Source organism: Nomascus leucogenys, chromosome 20 (assembly GCF_006542625.1).
Source record: "Nomascus leucogenys isolate Asia chromosome 20, Asia_NLE_v1, whole genome shotgun sequence".
In the NCBI taxonomy this organism is placed as follows: Eukaryota; Metazoa; Chordata; class Mammalia; order Primates; family Hylobatidae; genus Nomascus; species Nomascus leucogenys.
In genome coordinates this window covers 16,932,469-16,957,509 of record NC_044400.1, presented here as the reverse complement: position 1 = coordinate 16,957,509, position 25,041 = coordinate 16,932,469, and the positions used below count along the sequence as shown (strand labels likewise).

General features: G+C 40.5%; 1 protein-coding gene across 6 annotated transcripts in view; it reads right to left on the bottom strand.

Moving 5' to 3' along the window:
* MAP3K19 (mitogen-activated protein kinase kinase kinase 19) overlaps nucleotides 1–24,422 on the bottom strand; it is a 52,158-nt gene extending 27,736 nt beyond the window's left edge. For 5 of the 6 annotated variants that reach the window (XM_003267594.3, XM_003267595.3, XM_012502561.2 and 2 more), the window contains exons 1-3: nucleotides 24,376–24,422; nucleotides 21,455–21,570; nucleotides 5,190–5,286 (exon numbers count right to left, since the gene is read on the bottom strand). In XM_003267594.3, the coding sequence (XP_003267642.1) occupies nucleotides 5,190–5,286; nucleotides 21,455–21,570; nucleotides 24,376–24,397 (235 nt within the window). In that variant the 5' untranslated portion in view covers nucleotides 24,398–24,422. Of the gene's footprint in view, nucleotides 1–5,189; nucleotides 5,287–21,454; nucleotides 21,571–23,201; nucleotides 23,275–24,375 lie in introns of those variants that run through there. The other variant, XM_030800971.1, reaches the window with a different exon arrangement.
* Between the last annotated feature and the right edge of the window lie 619 nt (nucleotides 24,423–25,041).

Genomic DNA, 25,041 nt, shown 5'->3' with positions numbered 1-25,041 from the left:
AGGAGCAATGGCTGTATGAGCTCCACTAACTGAAGGCTGGGGAAGGAGTATCGCAGGGAGAATAAGGTTAAGGTGTGAATCAGATATCCCTTTTCTGCCACTTCCTGGGTGACCTTGGGAAAGTTGTTTAATAGCTATCATTGTTATCTAAATTGGTAGATTTTTATTATTTTAAAGGACTTTGGATATATTTGTGTAATACATAGGAACTACCATAGTGAAAGCATTTTTGTTGTTCAATTTTTATACCTGTGCCGTTTAATGAAACAAGTGCATTAAAAAAAAACACAGTAAAAAATTCCAAAAGGAAAAGTTTTGTTTACAATCGGGCAAATGATAATAGTGTTTACTATCATTGTCATCCAATAATATTGTTTTGTGCTACCATAAAAATGTAGCTAGCTTTGGTTTTCTAAATGTTTCTCAAAGGAGACAACTTGATTGCATGTTTTCTAATACTATACAATTGCATGGAACACTTGTCTAAAAATGAAGTTTCCCTGGAATAGTCCATTGTTTTTTAAGTTTTCAAAGAACCTGTCACCACACTATGTAGCACAAAATGAGAGACTTGGAATTATTGAGCTGGAAGGAACTTAGAGGTCACCTAATCCAAGCCTTTCATTTTAGAGATGAAGAAACTGATAGCAATGAGTTTGCATGACATGCTCAAGGTCGTTCTCCTACTTGAAAGGAAGATGGATGTCTTTCGTAACATTTTTGTAGTCATCCTTGAGTGCAAACACCTAGCTGACATGTTAGAGCAAGAGAAACATACAGCATACATTCCTAATAACTAAACTGTCAGTGAAAAGGATGTTCTGGCACAAAAGCTAAATGTATTTAGTTCTTTTCTGTGGAAGTTAGAAAACTGAGTGTATTCACATGAACCGTATTTAAGAACAACTGTACTTTTGCAGTTGTCAAGAATTAATAAACCTAGAACGTTTTCAAACAAATTTAATGTGCTTCAAAGTCTGTTCATCAGCTGACTTCTTTTTCAAACCAAGAAACAAAGATATAATAAGCACATGTAAGAAATACCTGCCTTTTAAGATATTATTAAGAGCTAATGGCCACCATTCTAATTGTTGGTCTTAATTGGAAAAAAAGATTACAGAATGTACTGATTCTGAAATCCTCTAGAAACATACAAATGTTCTCTTTGTTCTGCCTCTTGAATACTGTGAGTTGCTGAGTTGCTGTGGATAAGGCCTCTCAAGCTACCCAGTAGGCCAGAGAAGAGGATGCATTGTCACAGGTAAAGACGAAACACTTGCTCTTAGCTAAATGCATTTTTTACATAATGAGGGTAAATTAACCCTATTAGAAAATATTACCATAGAGAGAAATTAGAAGGCAACATTTCAACATAGCCACGAATATATTTTCTTTATAGAAGAGGTAAAAATGACATTCATAACCAGTCAGAAAATGATCATTAATTTGTTGTTGTTAGTGTCAAAACCAATTATTAAAATAAAAACTTAAAATCAGGCCCAGCCTAACTGATTTCAATAAAAAAAAATTATTTTCTCCAGAAAAGCCTTACTTTCCTGTTTGGTCTCCTTATTTTATTTTATTTGCTAAATTTCCGTGGGTACATAACAGGTGCATATATCAATGAGGTCCTTGTTCTATTTAAATGGATGTGCATATCTGTCTGGATTGTGAGCATGGAGGCTCAGAATATTTTGATGCCATCTTCACGTTTTGATGATTTCCTAAATTGTGAAGCTCAACACAGACTTAAAAAAAAAACAACAACTGTATTTCCAGCCTCCTCCTCTGCTAGATTCAGAAAGCTTACTTGAGAGACTGATGCATGTGAGTTACATGAAAAAAGATAAGGTGCAGGCATGCTGTGTGCTGATGTGGGTACCAGCAGAGGGAGGGGGTTCTTACATTGATAGTAGGAGCGGCTCTCTGGTTATGGCAGAGGTGGCATGATTTGGGGGTCAGTAGCAGCCAGTTTTGAAATGCAGTTATGGGAATTCTTCCTAACAATCCAACCTAGAGCCTTCCTGTTATGGACTGGATGTTTTGAGTGTTTGTGTCCCCCACCACAAATTCATATGTTGAAGCCCTAACTCCCAAGTGTGGCTTATTTGGAGATGGGGCATCTAAGGAAGAAATGAAGGTTGCATGAAGTGTCCAGGGTGCGGCCCTGATCCAGTTGGATTTGTGTCCTTCTAAGAAGAGAGCTCACTCACTTGCGCTCTGCCTGTGTGTGCACAGAGGAAAGACCACGTGGGGACAGACCAGCCATCTGCAACCAGGAAGGGAGCCCTCACCAGAAACCCAACCCTGCTAGAATCTTGATCTTGGACTTCCCATTCTTAAGAACTGTGAGAAAATAAATGTCTGCTATTTAAGCCCCCCAGTCTATGGTATTTTGTTTTGGCAGAATGAGTGGACTAAGAATGTTCCTCTCCTCTGGTTTTTCAATGATATATGAACTTCCTAATATCTTTCAAAATTCCCTTCCTTTTTAAACCAACCAAGAGTAGGTTCTTGTATACCTGCAACTACAAATCCTGATGAATTTATACTGTATTAAAATATTTTTAAGCCCATTAGTTTTAGGGAATAGGCTCTCTTGTTCACTCATGAAAAGAGTAAATTTATAGGCTCAGCTTCTAGTCTATAGGATTTGTGTCTGTTATGTTCTGAGAAAATAGTGCTTGTTTGTTTGTTTGTTTGTTTGTTTGTTTGTTTTGAGACGGAGCCTCACTCTGTCACCCAGGCTGGAGTGCAATGGTACAATCTCAGCTCACTGCAACCTCCGCCTCCCAGGTTCAAACTATTCTTCTGCCTCAGCCTCCCAAGTAGCTGGGATTACAGGTGCGCGCCACCACACCCAGCTAATTTTGTATTTTTAGTAGAGACAGGGTTTCACCATGTTGTCCAGGCTGGTCTTGAACTCCTGACCTCAGGTGATCCACCCACCTTGGCCTCCCAAAGTGCTGGGATTACAGGCATGAGCCACAGAGCCCCGCCCATTTAAAGAGATTTAAACCAATATTTAAAATGAATATAATGCACAATAATATCTAAAACACTTTTATTTCAGAATTTGTGATTGGAAAGAGTAGCTAGCTCAACTGAAGTCTCTATAAACTGTGAGATGAAATTTTATCAGGAAGAGAATTGCTTATTCCAAATTTGTAACTCAAGTTGTCAAAAGCTTAAAACTGGCCGGGCGCGGTGGCTGACGCCTGTAATCCCAGCACTTTGGGAGGCCAAGGCGGGCGGATTACGAGGTCAGGAGATTGAGACCATCCTGGCTAACATGGTGAAACCCTGCCTCTACTAAAAATACAAAAAATTAGCTGGGCATGGTGGCTGGTGGGCGCCTGTAGTCCCAGCAACTCGAGGCTGAGGCAGGAAAATGGCGTGAACCCGGGAGGCAGAGCTTGCAGTGAGCTGAGACTGTGCCACTGCACTCCAGCCTGGGTGACAGAGCAAGACTCCGTGACAAAAAAAAAAAAAAAAAAAAAAAGCTTAAAACTGAAATAACTTACTGGGGATTCCTCATAAGTATTATGGCTCCCATATGAAAACATTGCAAATCACGTTTAAAAGAATGACTAACATCCCAAATGGTGAGTTATCTCCAAATTGAGCGGAATAAATGAAATATTTAACCTCCTGGAAGGCGCTTGGGACACCATTAGGCTTCTAAGTGCTTGGCTTTGAAGTCTATGAAAGTCAAAGGAGGACTGCAAGGACCGTTCTGAAGGGTTTCGGGGTTTATTTTCTTTCTGTTAGCTTTTTCAGGCTTAATGGTGTTCATAATTTTAATGGTTACTGAATTACTCTTCGGCCCTCAGCCTGGGGAGGGAAGAGTCCCAGTGGGCGTGAGAAAGGCAGGCGGCTGCCCAGGAGAGGGCAGCATTGTACCACCTCCCGGAGGAGACGCTACTCCAGAGAGCTGCAGCCTTCTGGGAGGTGCGAAGGGATGAGAAACGGGCATCAAACAGGGCGGCTTCCCTGGAGTGTTAGAAATAGGAGCCAGAAAATTGCCCGGGAGAAATTGCAGCAGTTCAAATAAACATTTACTTTAAGAAGGTTATGGGCCGGGCACGGTGGCTCAAGCCTGTAATCCTAGCACTTTGGGAGCCCGAGGCGGGTGGATCACGAGGTCAGGAGATCGAGACCATCCTGGCTAACACGGTGAAACCCCGTCTCTACTAAAAATACAAAAAATTAGCAGGGCTTTATGGCGGGCGCCTGTAGTCCCAGCTGCTTGGGAGGCTGAGGCAGGAGAATGGCGTGAACCCAGGGGGCGGAGCTTGCAGTGAGCGGAGATCCCGCCATTGCACTCCAGCCTGGGGGATGGAGCGAGACTCCGTCTCAAAAAAAAAAGAAGGTTATGGATGAATAGATGACAGACAAATGGGATAGCCGTGGCAACTATGTTCTGAGGCGAGAATCTGCAAATACCTTGTGGTCTGTTAAGTGCAAGGGCACCTACGGTGTGACAGGATAGCATATTTGAAATGGGTGGTGCTCTGGAAGATTCCAGACTTATGGCCTCGTAAATAAAAGACCGAGATTTGGGGACTTTCATGCCTCGTACACTCCCCCACCTTCCCCTCAGGGACAACAGCTGATGGAGACATGTGCGGCTCTGGAAGGGAACCGATCGCTGAAGCTGCTGGAAGATTCTGAGAGGAAGAAAATGGGGAAAGGACGTTATCAGACAAAAAGAAAGGGACAGGGAATGGCTTGGCTGAGCTGGAGTAAGGTGGAATAAAAGAGCCAGAGAGCATCGCCTATTCTAGGCAGTCAAGCTGCCTAGACCCACTGATACAGATACGGACCAAAAGGTAGTATTATGAGTGGTTTTTCTTCTCCTTTGGGCTTTTTCTGTGTTTTCAAACTTATTTAGAATTATTTTTAAAACTTTTATTGCAGGAGTTAAGCTCAGGGGTACAAGTACAGGTTTGTTCCATAGGTAAACATGTATCATGGGGTTTGTTGTACAGATTATTTCATCAGCCAGGTATTAAGCCTAGTACCCATTAGTTGTTTTTCTTGATGCTCTCCCTCCTCCACTCCCTCTACCCTCTGATAGGCCCCAGTGTATGTTGTTCAAACTTCTACAATAAGCCCTTCTGAAATTGGAGGGAAGCCCATATGATAATGTTATCTTTGTAAACACGTTAAGGACTGAAGCCCGATACCTTCTGTCCTGGGTTGCCAGTCCTGTCTACCACCACTGGGATCTTCTACTTCATTAACCAGTGTGGAATGACTGCAGTCACCATCTTGGTTGAACTCCTGCAATATCATAAAATTCAAAACTCAGTTATTAGTTATTCGATGTATCAGTTTGTTGGCAGAGTGAATGTTGATTTTTCTGGGCTAAAGATTTACACCGTGGATTCCTTTTAAATTGAATAAAGTATTTAGGACTAAAATAATAAGAAAGTATCTGCCCTTGGAGCACTAGGCTCAGACAGTCATGGATGTGATTAATTGCATAATAAAAAATGAAGAGCAAAGCTGAAATCACATCGACACATAGAAATTCAGTATTTTATACTTTATCATCTCAGTGCCCAGGCTGCTAAGCTGCCCCAAATTCCATCTGGGTGGGTAACTGGAAAGAATCCTTTGGCCACAGTCACAGTGAAAAACCCCAAAGGAATGTGATCTTTTCCATAATGCCTCCCTGGGGCATCATTTACAAATGGCAAGAATGGAAATCCCTGCCCCTGTGGAAGCTACAGATATAACCCTAGACTGAAAGGAGGCAGCAAAGCTGATTAAAGTCTTCCCTGTGATGGAGTTCTGATCTAAATCGTGGTGCATAACCTCTTAAACTTCCTTTTCACTCTCTAGAAAATAATCATTATAGTTGAAAACCAACTTGATTTACAAAAAGTACTCCAAACATTTTAAAGAAGAAATGTTTTCTTAGTAGAATTCATTGTTTTTGATAGTTTCCTTCATTCGAAGTTATAGCTGGTGATTTTGTGCCTTTAAATTTCTAGAACCATGATAGACCCAAGTAGTAGTTAAAACATCCCATCACAACCCGTATGTTACAACTAGCTGTCTGGTTTCTATGATCTAGGCGGACTACCTATTTAAGGGGACTGATGGACAATAAGTCTTTGCCCTAAGTGCACAAGCCTGTCATCTGAAATGTCAGAGAAAATTCTCTGTCACAAAAATTCTCTGATAGCTCATTTATTAATTCCCAAGAGAGCTAGGAAGTTTCTTGCTTTCCTCTCCTTGTTCGTTTTAATTGTCGTAGCAAATAATAAAAGTTGACCAGGCACTGTGGCTCACTCCTGTAATCCCAGCACTTTGGGAGGCTGAGGCGGGTGGATCACTTGAGCTCAGGAGTTCAAGACCAGCCTCGGCAACATGGCGAAACCCTGTCTGTACTGAAAATACAAAAATTAGCCGGACGTGATGGCAGATGCCTGTTGTCCCAGCTACTTGGCAGGCTGAGGCAGGAGGATGGCTTGAACCCGGGAGGTCGAGGCTACGGTGACCTAGGGTCATGCCACTGCACTCCAGCCTGAGTGACAGAGTGAGACCCTGTCAAAAGAAAGAAAAGAAAAGAGAGAGAGAGAGAGAGAAAAGAAAAGAAGAAGAAAAGAAAAAGGAAATAAAAGTAAAACCTGGCCAGGCATGGTGGGTCACACCTATAATCCTAGCACTTTGGGAGGCCGAGATGGGTGGATTGCTTGAGGCCAGCCTGGACAACAGGGTGAAGCCCCATCTCTACAAAAAATACAAAAATTAGCCAGACATGGTGGCACGTGCCTGTAGTCCCAACTACTCAGGAGGCTGAGGTGCGAGGATCATTTGAGCCATAGGAGGTTGAGGCTGCAGTGAGACATGATTGCACCACTGCACTCCAGCCTGGGCAACTGAGTGAGACCTGTCTCAAAAAAAAAAAACCAGAAGTAAAATCCTCCATTTATACAGTCATTAAAAATATTTTAGGTATTCAATCATAATAACTTAGTTGTCATACCTTACTTTTATTCAGCAGTTCATACTTAAACATTGTTTTTTAATTTTTATGGGTACATAGGTATATATATTTATGGGGTACGGGAGATATTTTGATATAGGCATGCAATGCATAATAATGACATCAGGGTAAATGGAGTATTCATCATATGAAGCATTTATCCTTTGTGTTACAAACGATTCAATTATACTTTTAGTTATTTTTAAACATACAATTAAATTATTACTGACTATAGTCACTCTGTTATGCTATCAAATACTAGGTCTTATTCTTTCTTTTCCTTTTTTTTTCTTTTTGTTCTCTCATTGGGTTGATTATTCATTCTTTCTAGCTATTTTTTTTTTGTACCCATTAACCATCCCCCTTCCTCCCTTCTCCCCACTACCCTTATTAATACTTTCTAAAGCATTTTCTATCTCCTGGCAAAAGTTGGGTGCCCTATCTCAGACTATCCTGGTTGTCAGTGGCGGATGGGTTCACTCGGCTCCTAGGCTGTTGTCAATTTCACTGCTTAACCTTCTCTGTATTTCAAAAATTCTACCATTATCTGGCAAATTCCTCCTGCTTCCTATCAAATCACAAAGGGGGATTTATTCTTCCTAGAACATATGAAAATACAAAAAATTATTTTTTAAAGCAAGATTTAAAAAATCACCTATAACCTGACAACCAAAGAGCAAACACTGTTAACACAGGAATCATATTTTCTTTGTGTTTCTCCTAAGTATTTAAAAATATAGTTGCATCACCTAAGTTTTGTATCTGGCTTTTTCACTTAAGTGTAAATTCATAAGCAATTTACTAAGTAAGTGTCATTTTAATTTTAATGGAATTTAAAATTTCTTTCCTTCAACAAATATCAGAGGCCCATAATAGTACTTCTTTTTTTTTTTTTTTGAGATGGAGTCTTGCTCTGTCGCCCAGGCTGGAGTGCAGTGGTGCAACCTCGGCTCACTGCAACCTCCACCTCCCGGGTTCAAGAGATTCTACTGTCTCAGCCTCTCGAGTAGCTGGGACTACAGGCACCCGCCACCATGCCCGCCTTATTTTTGTATTTTTAGTAGAAACGAGGTTTCACCATGCTGGCCAGGCTGGTCTCAAACTTCTGACCTTGTGATCCGCCTGCCTCGGCCTCCCAAAGTGCTGGGATTACAGGCATGAGCCACCACGCTCAGCCAATAGTACTTCTTTAATAAGCCCCATTAGTCTTACAATGTAACTCCCATGATGCTTAGTAGTCATTTTAAATTCTTCATTGTTACAAATAGTATTATTAAATATTTGCAACTAATACCCCAATTTTGCATTATTTCTTTAGAGTAGATCCCTAGATATGGAATTATTGATCCAAAGACTATGAAAAAGTTGTTTTTTTGTACCCACATTGCCTTAAAAGTAAAGTTTATCCCTATTTATAATCCACCAGCAGTGCACGAATGTGCTATATTGTATCTTCTCCCTTATCATCATTCCTTTTCATTTAATTAATTATTATTGTTTTCCCTTCTTTTCACAGGTGTTTATATGATTATTGTTATTATTTTGAGGCAGCGTCTCACTCTGGCACCCAGGCTGGAATGCAGTGGTACTATCATGGCTCACTGCAGCCTCGAACTCCTGGGCTCAGGTGATCCTCCCACCTCAGCCTCCTGAGTAGCTGGAACTACAGGTATGTACCACCATGCCCTGCCCCTTTTCATTTTATTTTTTATTTTTTGAGAGAGAGTCTTGCTCTGTTGCCCAGGCTGGAGTGCTGTGGTGCAATCTCAGCTCACTGCAAACTCCACCTCCCGGGTTCAAGCGATTCTCCTGCCTTAGCCTCCAAGGTAGCTGGGGTTACAGGTGCCCGCCACCATGCCTAGCTAATTTTTTTTTTTTTGTATTTTTAGTAGAGATGGCATTTCACTGTGTTTACCAGGCTGGTCTCGATCTCCTGATCTCAGGTGATCCACCTCCCTCTGCCTCCCAAAGAGCTGGGATTACAGGCACCTGCCACCACGTCTGGCTGACTTTTCATTTTATTATATTTAATGTAATATATGGAATTGGTCTTCTTATTGTTGTTTGAATGTGCATACTTTGATTAATAGAAAAGTTGGAGATAGTTTTAGATGCTTATGGGTCATCTGAAGTTTTCTTTTTTGTATTATATATAGTTTTTGTGTAGATCCTTAGTCTAGAACACTCTAAGAGACCTCAAAACACATTTCTACCATTTCATTTAATTACAGTGATTCGGTGAAATTTTTATGCTAAGCTTTGAGAAAACAGCAGCCTTCATTTGGAAGTGTTACTCATACAGCAGGCTCTCACATCAAGTTTCCATGTTGATTACTGGGCTGTGGTCAATCTCAACTACTCAGTTCATTTGTCAGTTGGTGCTGTAGGAAAAGTTGGAAGCCGGCAGTGTGGTCATACCCACCTACAAAATCCATAATGATGACTAGCATTTACATATATAGTACCAGACACTGTTCTACATGCGTTACACATATTAACCCATTTATCCCGGAGGTTTCAAATTTTTTTGTGTGAAAAATCAGGCCTTTGCAATGACCTTGAGCAGTGGGATATAAATAAACCCCACAAGCTCACCGTTCCAATAATGGAACACTAGGCATAAATGGGTTAACTAATTTAATCCTCACAACTCTAAAGTTAGGATCTATTATCTTCATTTTATACCTGAGGCCCAGAAAAGTTAAGTAGCTTACACGAGGTCACACAGCTAGCCAGTGGCAGAGCCAGAATTCACACCCAGACTCTGAAATCTGGGTCCAGAGGTTGTGACCACTCTGTGATCTTGTTAGCATGAAAAGTTTGAAACAATGAATTTCAACAAGAACCAGAAAAAAAAAAAAAAAAGAATTAAGGAGCAAAATAAAGGGAAAGGATACTCAAACCTAACTGGTAAGTTTTGCATAGAAAAAATAATAATAAAAGATGTGTGATCCCTATAAGTACCTGACAAAAATTTATACCCTGGAATAAACTGAAAAACCATAAGTACCACAGTCAAAAAGTATGTAGGGAATAAGATCTACTTTGAAGGTGATGATGGAAGTGAAGACTCAAACAGAAACAGCTCAGAATTTTCTAACTTATTTTATAAATCTAACCAGCAATGACTTTAAGATGTGCTTGCGTGCCACAAGGAGGAGAATTGAAATAGTGTCACCTAGGAGTGAGTAAAAGAGGGAATACATCAGAATAGCAAGTCCCAAACATAGATGGATTTCATAAACCATTGACAACACCACGGGAGCTGATAGACGGATGAGAAATAGAGCATCGCATTCTAGCCTGCAGACAACAGCATACCGAACATACAGAAGGTAAAGGCACGATGGAAATCAGACGTAATTAAATTTTTTTATTTTTATATTTTAGAGACATGGGAGCTCACTCTGTTGCCGAGGCTGGAATACAGCAGCACAATTATAGTTCACTGCAGCCTCAAACTCCTGTGTTCAAGTGATTCTCCCACCTCAGCCTCCAGGAAGTAACTGGAACTACAGGCGCACGCCACCATAACCAGCTAATTTTTTAATTTTTTTGTAGAGACAAAGTCTTATTATGTTGCCCGGGAGTGTCTCGAATGCCTGGATTCAAGGGATCTTCCCAGTTCAGCCTCCCCAAGTGCCGAGATCACAGGCATGAGCCACCATATCCAGCCTATAATAAAATTGTGAAAGAAGATTCTCTTCAGATGAAAAAAGATGACTGGGTGAGTCTATAACGAGCCTCTCTGGAGCTGTCCTACACGCAAGGCAGCTGCTTATATCTGTAAACTATAAAAATCTATTTCAGACAACCAAAAAGAAAACAAAGCTTTCATTTAAAGAGAAGAGTGAAAGAGATTTAAACTCCAGTTAAACCACTAGGGAAGAAAAGGCAAATATACTGAAAAAGTCCATTTCTCCCTCAAAAAGGAATTTAAACTTTATTTCAGCTACAATAAGAAAAAACACCTAATGAAAGTTTTTATAAAAAAGTTTTGCCAGGCGCGGTGGCTCACGCCTGTAATCCCAGCACTTTGGGAGGCCAAGGCGGGTGGATCACGAGGTCAGGAGATCGAGACCATCCTGGCTAACACGGTGAAACCCTGTCGCTACTAAAAATTACAAAAAATTAGCCGGGCGTGGTGGCGGGTGCCTGTAGTCCCAGCTACTCTGGAGGCTGAGGCAGGAGAATGGCGTGAACCCGGGAGGCAGAGCTTGCAGTGAGCTAAGATCGAGCTACTGCACTCCAGCCTGGGTGACAGAGCGAGACTCTGTCTGAAAAAAAAAAAAAAGTTTTAAAGTTGCCTCAAAAAATGTACTGATCAGGCACGGTAGCTCACACCTGTAATCCCAGCACTTTAGGAGACAGAAGTGGGAGAATCTCTTGAGACCAGGAGTTTGATATTGTTTGTTTGTTTGTTTTTTAGAAACAGACTCTCACTCTGTCATCCTGGCTGGAGTGCAGTGGTGTGATCATAGCTCACTGTAACTTTGAACTCCTGGGCTTGAGTGATCCTCTTGCCTCAGCCTCCCAAGTAGTTGGGGCTACAGTTGCATGCCACCACACCTGGCTGAGGCCAGTTTGAGACCAGCCTAGGCAATATAGTGAGACCCCATCTCTACAAAAATTTTTTTAAACATTTATTTCAATGTACTAATATGAAGTGATATAGTTAGTCCTTTTAAAAAGAAAATTGCTTAAATAGATCATAAAAAATAAAAAGTATGTTTTTGTTTATCAATATCTTATGCATGACACTCACCTTAGAGATTTGTCTCTAGGTATTTTATTTTGATTACTATATAATATTAGTAACCAAACACAGTGCAACCTTCAATATTGTGACAAAACCTAGCAAATTTCTCAGTCTCAGCACTGTTGACCTTCAAGACCAGATAATTCTTGGCCGTGGGGGCTGTCGTGTGCCTGATAGGATGTTTAGGAGCATCCCTGGCTTGTACCCACTAGATGCCAGTTGCATTCTCCCCCAGTGATGATACCAGAAATGTCTGCAAACATTGTCAAATGACCTCCTAGGGTGGGAGGGGTGGGAGGTGGGTGCTGGGAATCACTCCCTTGTTGGGAACCAGTGTACTAAATTCCACTTTGGTAGGAAGCAGACTAAACTACTTAGAAAATTTATAAATGCACAAAGCTAAAATATTCAAATAAGATTTAAAAAGGAATGTTTCCATGGTAGCTCATCCCATCCCATGTCCCAGAGAAGTCTTGATTTAACCATTTATTTTTAATTTTCGCTTGATTTTTATCAAAATTAAACTGCACATTTAAAAAAATCAAATAATGGTAAAAGACTTTATACCAAGAAAAACAGTCACTGTTTTCCTCAGAGGCAACCACTTTCAAACTTTTTGCTGTTTCTTTTGGTATTTTCTTCCATATTTCTGCATAGTTATCATGCTGTCTCTTGATTCATCAAAGTGAGGCATCATCTATTGACTTATTATGGTAGTTAATAATTTAATATTCTTATGCCCTGCCTCCATCCTCCCAATCCATTTACCTTCTTTGTTGTTAAATCAATAGTCAATGGCTAATTATGATTATGAGGATATTGTACTATGTAGTAGTACAATTGTTCTGTAGTATGATTATGGTTTCTTTCTTGTATAACTGTTTTTTTATTTTCCCTGAACAAATCCCCAGACCCTTGTTTGTTTGTTTGTTTGTTTGTGTGTTTGTTTGAATAGACTGTATTTTTAGGGCCGTTTTAAGTTCACAGAGAAATTAAGAGGAAGGTATAGGCCGGGCGCAGTGGCTCCCACCTGTAATCCTAACACTTTGGGAGGCCAAGGTGGGTGGATCACCTAAGGTCAAGGGTTTGAGACCAGCCTGGACAACATGGTGAAACCCTGTCTCTACTAAAAATACAGAAATTAGCCACACATGGTGGCGCATGCCTGTAATCCCATCTACTCGAGAGGCTGAGGCAGGAGAATCACTTGAACCCAGGAGGTGAAGGTGGCAGCGAGCCAAGATCGTGCTCCAGCCTGGGCGACAGTGTAAGAGTCCATCTCAAAAAAAAAAAAAAAAAAGGAAGGTATAGGGATTTCCCATATACCCCCTGCTCCCACACATGCACAGCCTCACCTATTATTAACATCGCCCTCCAGAGTGGTACATTTGTTACAGTTGTCCGTAGTTAACATTAAGGTTCACTCCTGGTGTTATACATTCTATGGGTTTGAACAAATGTATAATGACCTGTATCCACCATTATAGAATCATACAGAGTAGTTTCAGTGCCCTAAAAAATCTTCTTTGCTCTGCCTATTCATCCTTCCTTCCCCTCATTCCTTGGTTTTTAAATTTCTAGTTGGTTTATTTTATTTACTTTCTTATGTCTTTTTATTAAATGCCTAAATCTTCCCAACCTACAATGGACTCTCCACTTGGTGAAATTTATCAGACAATATATCTGTTCTGTTTCCCTCCTCTGTCCTGCTCCCTGCCCCCACCCCAATCCCCCAATCATCTGAGCTCTTTGTTTCCTAGACTTGCTACATAGCTGGAGTCCTGGGACCTGCCTTCTTCATTATACCAATGATTCCCTCCTCTCTCTTGATCCCCTGAGTCGCAGATCCTATTTTTTCCTCTTTCTTTATTTACTTTTTCAATTTAATACAGCACTTAGTAGCTTCCTTAAAAGGTGTATCAGAAGTAATATGTTTGAGATTTCTGTGTCTGAAAAATGTCTTTATTCAACTCTAATGCTTAACTGAGAGTTTGTTTGGGCATAGAATCCTAATTTGAAAACCACATTCAGCCGGGCCAGTGGTTCACACCTGTAATCCCAGCACTTTGGGAATCTGAGGTGGGCAGATCACTTCAGGCCAGGAGTTCGAGATCAGCCTGGGTGATATGGTGAAACTCCAACTCTACAAAAAAATGCAAAAATTAGCTGAGCATGGTGGAGCATGCCTGTAGTCCCAGCTACTCAGGAGGCTGAGGTGGGAGGATTGCTGGAGCCTGGGAGGAGGAGGTTGCAATAAGCTGTGATCGTGCCACTGGCCACTGCACCCCAGCCTAGGTGACAGGGTGAGATCCTGTCTCCAAAAAAGAAAAAAAGAAAGGTATGTTGTCCAGGCTGGTCTCAAACTCCTGGGCTCAAGTTATCCTCCCATCTCAGCCTCCTGAGTAGCTGGGATCACAGGTACAGGTGTCCACATCCATGCCTGGCTGAAAGCCATATTCTTCTGTGTGTGTGTCAGATATTTGAAGACATTCCTTACTCCACCCCTTTTCCATTACTTTTGATTTTAGTATAGCATACATTCAGAAAAGTTCACTTACCATATGTGTATAGATTAATTTTAATAAACCAAATACATTTGTGTATCCAGGACCCAGATCAAATAAAAGAACACTACCAATATCCCCAAAGAACACTCTCATGCAAGTGCTATTCTGAATTCTAACACCATAGATTAGATTTGTTATTCCTCCTTTTGTTTTTATATAAATAGACCCATACAGGATTTAATTTTTTATGTCTGGCTTCTTTTGCTCAACACTGTATTTGTGAGACTCATGTGTATTTTTGCATGTAATTTTAGATCATTCACTCTCATTCTCATTTATGTGTAGTTTTACACTATGTGAATATACCACAATTTATGTATCCTTTCTATTCTTGATAGGCACTTGGGTATTTTCCATTTGGGGGCTATTATAATAGTGCTGCTATGATCATTATAATATGTAGCTTATGGTAAACATATGATGCATTTCTGTTAGGTATGTACTTAGGAGCAGAATTGCTGGATTATGGAGTATGCATATATTTCTCTTTATCAGACACCAAAAGACAGCTTTCTAAATTATTCTAACAGTTCATTCTCCCATCAGCAGTGCATGAAAGTTCTTGTTGCCCTACATCTTTGTCAACACTTGATATTTCCCAACTTGTAAAATTGTAATCATTCTGTGGATGTGCAGTGTTATCATATTGTTGTTTAAAATTACATTTATCCAGTGACTAAAAGCTGAGCATCTTTTAATATATTTTATTGGCCATTTAGACATCTTTTTTTTTGCTAAGTGTCTGATCAAGTTTTTGCCCACTTTCTATTAGCCTATCTGTTCCTAATTTGTGGGAGTTTTTAAATTTTTTCTGAATGCAGGTCCTTTGTCAGATACATACATTTTAAGTATCTTTTCTCACTTTATGAGTTGCTTATTATTATCTTAATGATGTCTTTAGATAAAAAGAAATGCTTCATTTAATATAGTCCATTTAATTAACTTTTCTTTTATGGCAAGCATTTTTTGTGTGTGTGTGTTCTGTTGTAAAAATTGTTGGCCAGGCACGGTGGCTCATGCCTGTAATTCCAGCACTTTGGGAGGCCGAGGTGGGTGGATCACGAGGTCAGGAGATCTAGACCATCCTGGCCAACATAGTGAAACCCCCATCTCTACTAAAAATACAAAAATTAGCCGGGCATGGTGGTGCATGCCTGTAATCCCAGCTACTCGGGAGGCGGAGGCAGGAGAATCCCTTGAACCAGGGTGTTGGAGGTTGCAGTGAGCCGAGATTGCACCACAGCACTCTAGCCTGGTGACAGAGTGAGACTCTGTCTCAAAAAAAAAAAAAAAAAAAATTGTTGCCAGCTCCAAGGTCACAAAGATTTCATCTTACATTTTCTTTCAAAAGCGTTAGTGTGGTCAGGCAAAATGGCTCACATCTATAATTCCAGCACTTTGGGAGGATGAGGCAGGGACATTGTTTGAAGCCAGGAGTTCAAGAACAGCCTGGGCAACAAAGCAAGACCCCATCTCTACCAAAAACAAATTGAAAAAAATTAGCCGGGAATTGTGGCATGTGCCTGCAGTCCCAGCTACTCAGGAGGCTGAAGCAGGAGTTTTGCTTGGGCCCAGGAATGCTAGGCTGCAGTGAGCTGTTCTAATCAATGTGGAATTGATTTTGTGTATGGTGTGAGGTAGGGGTCAACATATGTATTGTTTTCTACATGACTATCCATGCAACCCAAAACCATGTATTGAAAATTATTTCTCCTATTTCACTGCAGCATGAACTTTGTCATAAATCAGGTAATGGATTTATCTATATTTCTAGCAATATCACACTGCCTTAATTGATTTAGCTTTATAATAGGACTTGATATCTGGTAGCGTAAATCTTCCAACTTTGTTCTTCAATATTGCCCTCAGTATTCTTGGCCTTTTGCCTTTCTATATGAATTTAGAATCAGCTTGTTAATTTACACACACACACAAACCTGCTAGGTTTTGATTGGGACTGTGCTGAATCTACAAACTAATTTGGCAGAATTGACATCTTCATAAAAGTAAATTTTCCAATCCACTAACATGTTACATCATTCTGTTTATTTAAGTCTTTTTAAAATTTTCAGCAATATTTTACTACTTTCAGTGTAGAGGTCTTTTATTGCTCCATATATTTGTAGCTCCGTATATTTGTAGCTTACAGTGGTATTTTTAAGACATCTGGTGCCATTCTAGTTTCCCATCCTTTATATTATCTCTCTCTCTCTTTCTCTGAAAACTTTTAGGATTCTCTTGTGGCCTCCGTGCTTTAAATGTTCATAATACTTTAAGGTAATTTACTTAGTCACTGTCCTGCAATGATGGGTCCTGCAGTGATGGGTGCTTTAAACTTGAAAACTCATATCATTTGGTTCTGATAACATTTTTTTCTTTATTTTTCTCTCCTCCCTTTAAAACTATTTCTTCCCCTTCATTTCTTTGTGCTCCTGATGTCATCTGCATTCCTTGTTGTTTTGATGCTACTTTTCATATTGGAGGCTTTCCTCAAATACCTGGTGACCCTTGGCTATCTTGGCTCTTCATATTAAGAAAGAGACACTAAAAATATGACTAGAAGTTCTCTATGTATATTGCTATTTACCTGTTGGTGGGCTTCACTGGGGTTAATCTGGTAGTGAAATGCTTTTGTTTCAGGGAACTTAAAAATGTCAGTATCAGCAGGTTTATTTTCTGGGGTTATTAAATCTCCAGAAGAGAATCTTCTAGTCTTTTGGCTTAGTAGTATAAACGGGCTGCTGGCCATATGGGAGCTAGGTGGGGAAGGAGGATGGATGCAATCTCTCTGTCAATATTCAGACTTAAGCCTGCAGGTTGAGACCCGATTCCCATCTTTCACCTTGTATGTTGTTACTAATTCCAGAATTCCTCTAGCTCAAATAATCCTCCACCAAATCTTCCTGCCTTCTGGTGAGGGTGGGGAAGGAGTAGTGATGTAGTTACACAGAGTGGAAGTAGAATGTTGGGGATCTCTCTGCTCCTTGTATACATTTTCAACCAAACCCTCCTGTTTTTCAACCTCATGCTAACTCCCAACGTCTGCAGTACCTGGTGCCTCTAATTCCTGGGTTTTTCCATGGTTCTTTGCAGTACATCATCTTGATTCTCATTAATATCCTTTCTCTGGAAAATTAGTTTTTACCATTCTCCATGCTGCAAAATCATTTCTCACTTCTCTATCCACTTTCTGACATCTTATGTTGCGACTTGGGTTTAGCAATGTATCCTACCATGTTTCACTAAATCTAAGATGTCCTTGATTAAAAGCTACACTGTTGTTTTATGTACCATTAAAAATGACAAAACAGTACCAATTTGACAGTGACAATTGCAAGATGCCTGACTTCAAAGAGGTTAAAACACAAAGTACACATCTTAGAATTGATAGTAGTTTAGGCCGGGTCCGGTGGCTCATGCCTGTAATCCCAGCACTTTGGGAGGCCAAGGCAGGCAGATCACCTCAGGTCAGGAGTTTGAGACCAGCCTGACCAACACAGAGAAACCCCGTCTCTACTAAAAATACAAAATTAGCCAGGCATGGTGGCCCATGCCTGTAATCCCAGCTACTCCAGAGGCTAAGTTAGAAGAATCACTTGAACCCGGGAAGCAGAGGTTGCGGTGAGCCGAGATCGAGCCATTTCACTCCAGCAGCCTGGGCAACAACAGCAAAAAAAAAAAAAAAAAAAAAAAAAAAAAAAGAACTGATAGTAGTTTAATTGAAGAAAGTAGCTCAACATATATTTTTTTAAAGGGATTGGGCCTCTCCACTGTTGGCCAGGCTGGAGAGTAGTGGCATGGTCTTGGCTCACTGAGGCCTCAATTTCCTGGGCTCAAGCGATCATCCTGCCTCAGCCTCCTGAGTAGCTAGGACTACAGGTATACACCACCATGTCCAGCTAATTTTTAAAATTTCTTGTAGAGACAGGGTCTTGCTATGTTGTCCAAGCTGGTTTCAAACTCTTGCCTCCCCCAAGTGATCCCACTGTTTTGGCTTCCCAAAGTGCTGGGAGTACAGGCATGAGCCACCGCACCTGGCCCAGATCTTTTTTCTTTTTCTTTCTTTCTTTTTTTACAAAGATGTGAAAGTAAATCAGTGGAGGAAGTATGGTCTTTTCAACAAATGACAGAGGAACAACAGGCAAAAATATGTACCTCGACCTAAACCTTGTACTTTGTAAAAATTAACTCAAATTCCGCAGGGCGTGGTGGCTCACACCTGTAATCCCAACACTTTGGGAAACCAAGGCAGGCAGATCACCTGAGCTCAGGAATGCGAGACTAGCCTGGCCAACATGGTGAAACCCCATCTCTACTAAAAATACAAAAATTAGCCAGGCGTGGTGGCAGGCACCTGTAATCCCAGCTACTCAGGAGGTGGAGACAGGAAAATTGCTTGGGAGGTGGAGGTTGCAATGAGCAGAGATCGTGCCACTGCACTCCAGCCTGGGTGACAGAAGTGATACTCCATCTCAAAAAAAAGAAAAAAAAAACTCAAATTGGATTATGAATCTAAACGTAAAATGTGAAACTATAAATCTTTTAGAAGAGAGCATAGGATAAAATTGTGACCTAGGCTTGGGTGAACAATACTTAGTTACAAAAATCATGATCCATAAAGAAAAAAATGGATGCTGTTTTTTATCAAAATTTAAAACTTCTTTTTAATAAAACATTAAAAGGATGAAAAAACAAGTCAAATTATTTTCTTGACTAGGAGAAAATATTTTATGAAGCGTATACCTAGAATATATAAAGGCTTCTCTAAACCTATCAGTTAGAAAGCAAATAATCCAATTAGAAAATGGGCAATGGGGCCGGGCATGGTGGCTCATGCCTGTAATCCCACTACTTTGGGAGGCCAAGGCAGGAGGATTGCTTAAGGCTAGGAGTTCAAAAAATTTTAAAAATTAGCTGGGTGTGGTGGCATGTGTCTGCAGTCCCAGCTAGTCAGGAGGCTGAGGTCGGAGGATTGCTTGAATCTGGGAGATTGAGCCTCCAGTGAGCCATGTTTATGCCAGGGCTCTTTGGCCTGGGCAACAGAATGAGACCTCAATCTCAAAATAAATAAAACAATTTTTGGACTTTTTTTTTTAACCAATAAAATATAGAGTAGTAGGATCTTTATTTGGGATATGTTAATTTTTATAAACATTCAAAAGGTACAAATGAGTACACAGTGCAAATTGCGTCTCCAGTTCTCTCTCTGTAGGCAACCACTTTTGCCAGTTTGTTGGACATCTTGGGTCTCATTCCACAGTTTTCTATGGTCTGCAATGTTTGTTACTAATACTGTTACTGTACTATAGGGGACTTTTTGTAAAGTCATTCATCACAGACAGGATGATAACCAGGGCCACGAGGGGGCACCTCCTTTTTGGTACCCTATGATGGGTTTGATATGATCAGATTAATGATCTCCTTTTCTTTTCCTTTTTTTTTTTTTTGAGATGGAGTTTCGCTCTTATTGCCCAGGCTGGAGTGCAATGGCACAATCTTGGCTCACTGCAACCTCTGCCTCCCTGGTTCAAGCGATTCTCCTGCCTCAGCCTCCAGAGTAGCTGGGATTACAGGTGCCCACCACCAAGCCTGGCTATTTTTTTGTATTTTTAGTAGAGATGGGCTTTCACCGTGTTGGCCAGGTTGGTCTTGAACTCCTGACCTCAGGTGATCCACCCGCCTTGGCCTCCCAAAGTGCTGGGATTACTGGCGTGAGCCACTGTGCCTGTCTTTTACTTTTTTAAAAAATTGAGACAGGGTCTTGCTCTGTCACCCAGGCTAGAGTTCACTGGTGCAATCATAGCTCACTGCGGCCTGAAACTCCTGGGCTCAAGTGATTCTTCCACCTCAGCCTCCCAAGTAGCTGGGACTACAGGCATGTGCCATCATAACCAGCTAGTTTTTTTTATTTTTAGTAGAGATGAGGTCTCTTTTTGTTACCCAGGCCAGTCCAGAACTCCTGGCCTCAAGAGATCCTCAGCCTCACAAACTGCTGGAATTACAGGTGTGATATGATTTGGCTCTGTGTTCCCTAGGAAATCTGATCTTGAATTGTAATCCCCACATGTCAAGGGAGGGACTTTGTAGAAGGTGATTGGATCATGGGGGCGGTTTCCCCCATACTGTTCTTGTGATAGTGAGGGAGTTCTCACAAGATCTGATGGTTTTAAAAGTGGCAGTTTCCCCTGCACTCTCTCTGTCTCTCCTACCACCTTGTGAAGATGTGCCTGCTTCCCCTTTGCCTCCCACCATGATTGTAAGTTTCATGGGGCCTCCCCAGTCATGTGGAACTCTGAGTCAATTAAACCTCTTTTGTTTTTAAATTACCCAGTCTCAGGTAGTATCTATAGCAGTGTGAAATGGACTAATACAAGGTGTGAACCACTACGGCCAGCCTAGACTTCCTTTTCAATATTAATGTACATAAAAGGAAGGTATATTTGATTATTTAGTATGGATTCAGCTGAAACAATCTTCTGTGGTACGGGAGACACATACACACACACACGCAGGCAGGCACACCCAGAGTAAAGAACTGAATATTTGTGTCCCACCAAAATTTGTATGTTGAAATCTCAACTACCAATGCGATGGCAGTAGGAGGTAGGGCCTTTGGGAGGTAGGTTATGAAAGTAGAGTCCTCATGATGGGATAAGTGCCTCTTATAAAAGGGACCCCAGAGCACTAGCTAGCTCTCTTTCCATCAAGTGAGCATATGAGAGGTTGGCAATCTGCAGTCCAGAAGACAGCCCTCACCAGACTCAAACCTGCTGGCACCCTAATCTCAGACTTCCAGCCTCCAGAACTGTAAGAAATAAATTTCTGTTTATAAGCTACCCAATCTATGGTACTTTGTTACAGCAGCCAGAACTGACTAAGACACACACACATACACACACACACACACACACGTGTACACACACATGTTACGCATGAGTCTCAGAGTTTACTAGCTAATTACTGCTCTGAGATTGAACTTTCAGAAGAGTGTCTTACCAAATGTGCTTTTTTATGATTACACTTAAAAATAAAATTATAATATATGAGTGTTACGAAGTATTCAAGCAACACAAATAAAGTAGGAGATGGCGTAGGCTCTCTGTTGTTTCTTTAAAGGCAGGCTCTTACCTCACTGCTGCTGATGCTTTGCAAGATGATGTTTTGATTTTTGGTAACTGTCATCATATCAGTTGGAGAAGAGTTTGTATCATGACAAATGTCAAGCAATGACTCAGCATGTCTTTCTATCAAAAGAAACATAATAGTATGTTTTGATAAGATTCATCTCCAGCAATTTCAAAGGAAGATCTAGCTCTATGTTCTAAAATCAGCTCCATTTTGTGAAAGATTTTCCTGAAATAGTGGTCTGGGATCCTGATGAAGCTTCAGGCACTAATTTTCACAGGAAGAGATGTGAAGACAAGAGTCCACAGAGTGGATGGCTTACTATTTTTTTTAAGGCTTTGATGGTAACTGCTATTACATAGGGACAAAAAAATCAAACAGGTACTTTGAGATTTTGAGCAAGTGAAGTATTTTTTAGAGACTTAGGGTGAAACAATCAACCTATCTGATCTGAGCACCCACCAAATTGTAAGCCGTATGAGAAATTAAAACTTAACAAGAGTCAGATTTTAGTTCAACTTAAATCCAGTCACCTCATACTTAATGTCTACATCGTCAATGCAAAACCCTCTGTAGGGTGCTGTGACCTGAGTAAGAACTTTTTAATCATTAAAGCCATCAGCAGTTCAAGGTTAGGGAACCCTCTTCTCCAGAGCTGTGCAGAGGAAGGACATCCGTCTTCCATGTTTCCTGAGGATGACCCATCATTACGGACTTCTACTGGTGGAAGATTAGGAGATGCTTCTTGGCCTCTTCCAACTAAACCCTGAAAAACTACCATGTATTTTTCAGGGTACTAAAGACTTAGTGCCTGCTCAATCGATACTGGATTTTCTTTCTCTGAATCTGCGCACTGCCCTGAAGCCCCTGAAGTTATTTCTTGGGGATTGAGGATAATTTCTGCACAATTTGGGTAACAACTGAAATCAGAGCAATACAGGGTCTTACAGACCATCCTATAATTTAAAAAATTTAGATTGCTCAAACTTTCTTCTTTAGTTTGTAGAAGAGAGTGAATCATGAAGTTAAATTGATAGCGATCAACAGTTATCACTTCAAATGTTTGGGATTAATGGTTTGTGGTAGGCAAAGTTGTTAAGTGAAACCCTAATGATGAGCTGGAAATCACATTTGCTTTACAGTTGCCCAAGACAAAGACACTCAGTTCCTCTGAGCACACTTCCTATCTAGTGATTAAAGCCACATTAAACGGACAGAGATCCTAACACCAAACAGCAGACTCCCAGTTTGTACCCTAGGGACATTGCTCTCCTATGTATCCCCTCCTGCTATCCTGGCTTCTTCAAATAAGCATTGGCTTCTTTCAGCAAAAACTCCCCCTCTTTCAGTGCTCCTCCATTTATCTTGTAGTGGAAACAAAATTGAACAAGTGATCTATACCCAGACCTTCCATTTCTTCATCATATTTTCCTTCTTTATTCTCTGCACTTTATCTTCTGCCTACATCCTGCCATTGAAACGTCTCACATCCTTACCACATCTGCTTTGTAATCTCTGTTCCAATTTAACATTGTTTCCTGCTCCTTTCTTCCTGCAACTCTCTTCTGATTCTCCTCCTCCTCCTCCTCTCACTTTCTGAGTCCTGATGTCCCCACCGCTCCTCTCTATCTATGGGTGCACCTCCTCGGCTCAGCCCTCTGCAATTTTCTCACTCTCATCAGTCCCTCAACGACCTCACCCACCGTCATGTCCTCACAATCTCCTCTCTGTAGAGAACTCCCAAACTAACTTTTCAACAGGTCCTTTCCCACAAGCCCAGTCCTACAGAAACTTGCTACTTGAAAGTTCCAACGTGCTCCCATTTTGTTGGTTGTATTTCCATCTCCTGCACTTTCCAGGCCTTAAAATTTAGTCATCTTTGACTCAAGTTTCTCAGCTTTTATCTCTGTGTCTCTGCTGTCAACATCACATCTCGCAGTTCTGTAAATTGTTCTTCCACAATGTCTCCTGACCCACCACTCCCAGCATCTCTCAGGCTCACTCTCATGCCCCACCCAAGGACTCATTCCCTAGTTCTTACCACCACACATATGGGCACATCTATAATTTCTTAATAGAGATCCCCACCTTTTCTCTCAGATGTAGCCAACACGATAGGAATAGGTGAATATGCCTAAAACATGGCCTTCATTATTCTCTGGCTTAAAATTCTTTAGTGTCTGTTTTATTGAAAAAAAAAAAAGTGATGTCCTTCAGCCTGACATCTAAGGCTCTCCCCTCCATGGACCCAGTTTCTTTATGTATCTGACCTTTCGTTTCTCTTTTCCCTGACATGAACTTTCAGTTCTAGTTTCTTGTTTGCCCCTGGGATAAGCCATGCTCGCTCCCAGCAAGGGGCCTCTGCTCCACAAAATCAAATTGCATCCTTTTTTCAAAGGTCAGATCAAATCTCACCTCTTTCATGAAACCTTCTTAGGTATAGCTTTGTCCTCTGCCCTCGAAGCTTCAAACAGAAAGTGAATCAAACAGTAAAGTTGGGCAGCTTTCACAAAGTCACACGCTGCTCAGTGGCACACTTTTCATTATACTTCTTGCTGTGGCTGTTTCTTTGTCTTTGCTTGGACTCTTTTCCCACCTATATCAAACCTTCCCACAGTTATCCAGCCTTCAAGAACCACTGGAAGTCCCTCTTCCCCTTTCAGGTTTACAGCAAGCTCTTTCTCTCTGACTTATGTGATGTGCCCCTGACCGTGCTGTATATTTTCAAAAGTTTAAACCTTGCATTAGACTTCTTTGCATCCCCCAGAGCACCTAGTCATGGGCCTTCTACAGAGTCACTGCTCCATAAATAGCCGTGGACTTGATTTCTTTAAATGGATCCATCAAACACATGTAGAAAAAGAAACAGTTCTAACAGGAATTTTTGGGTTGGGAAATTATGCATATGGAGTTAAAGTATTTACCTGGTTTTGGCATAGAACTCATTAAAATGTCCAAAAGCTGCTGTTTCTTTGAACTCTCTATTTGTGACACATAATGTATCGCTGATTTTCCACTAAAATCACAAAGTTTAGGATCTCTAGGAAGAACAGAATCAACATTAAAGTTTATTTAGTTGAATCTGTTGAAAAAAAACTAATATGAGAGGGAAAACATTTACATCAAATAAATAAAAAGTAATCTTATGTAGTTTGGGGATGATAATAATGATTTCAAAATGTATGAATAGAGGATGACAATTTTACAAGGTTTTAAATAAAAGGAATTTGCTGTGTATCTTTATTCCCATCCCCATTCTAAAAACATTCTAAGATTTGCAGAGAATTCCCAACTTTGGACAAAAATTTTTATAATTCTTTAAGGGTGCATAAAATTAAGCAAAGATAAAAACACCTTTTGTTTTTTTTTATTTTTAAATTTTTTCAATGAGTCATAAGGATTAAAACATTTTGATAAACGATTGTCTTATCATTCCAAATAGCTCACTTGATTTTTTTTCTTTTCAATAATTAAGCTAACTGCTGACTTTTTTTATTTCTTTTTTCTAATGCTAACAGCTAGCCCTTTTATGATTCAAAATGGTGGAATGGCATAGAATCTTCTCTTTAAAATTAAGCTGATGCTTTTAT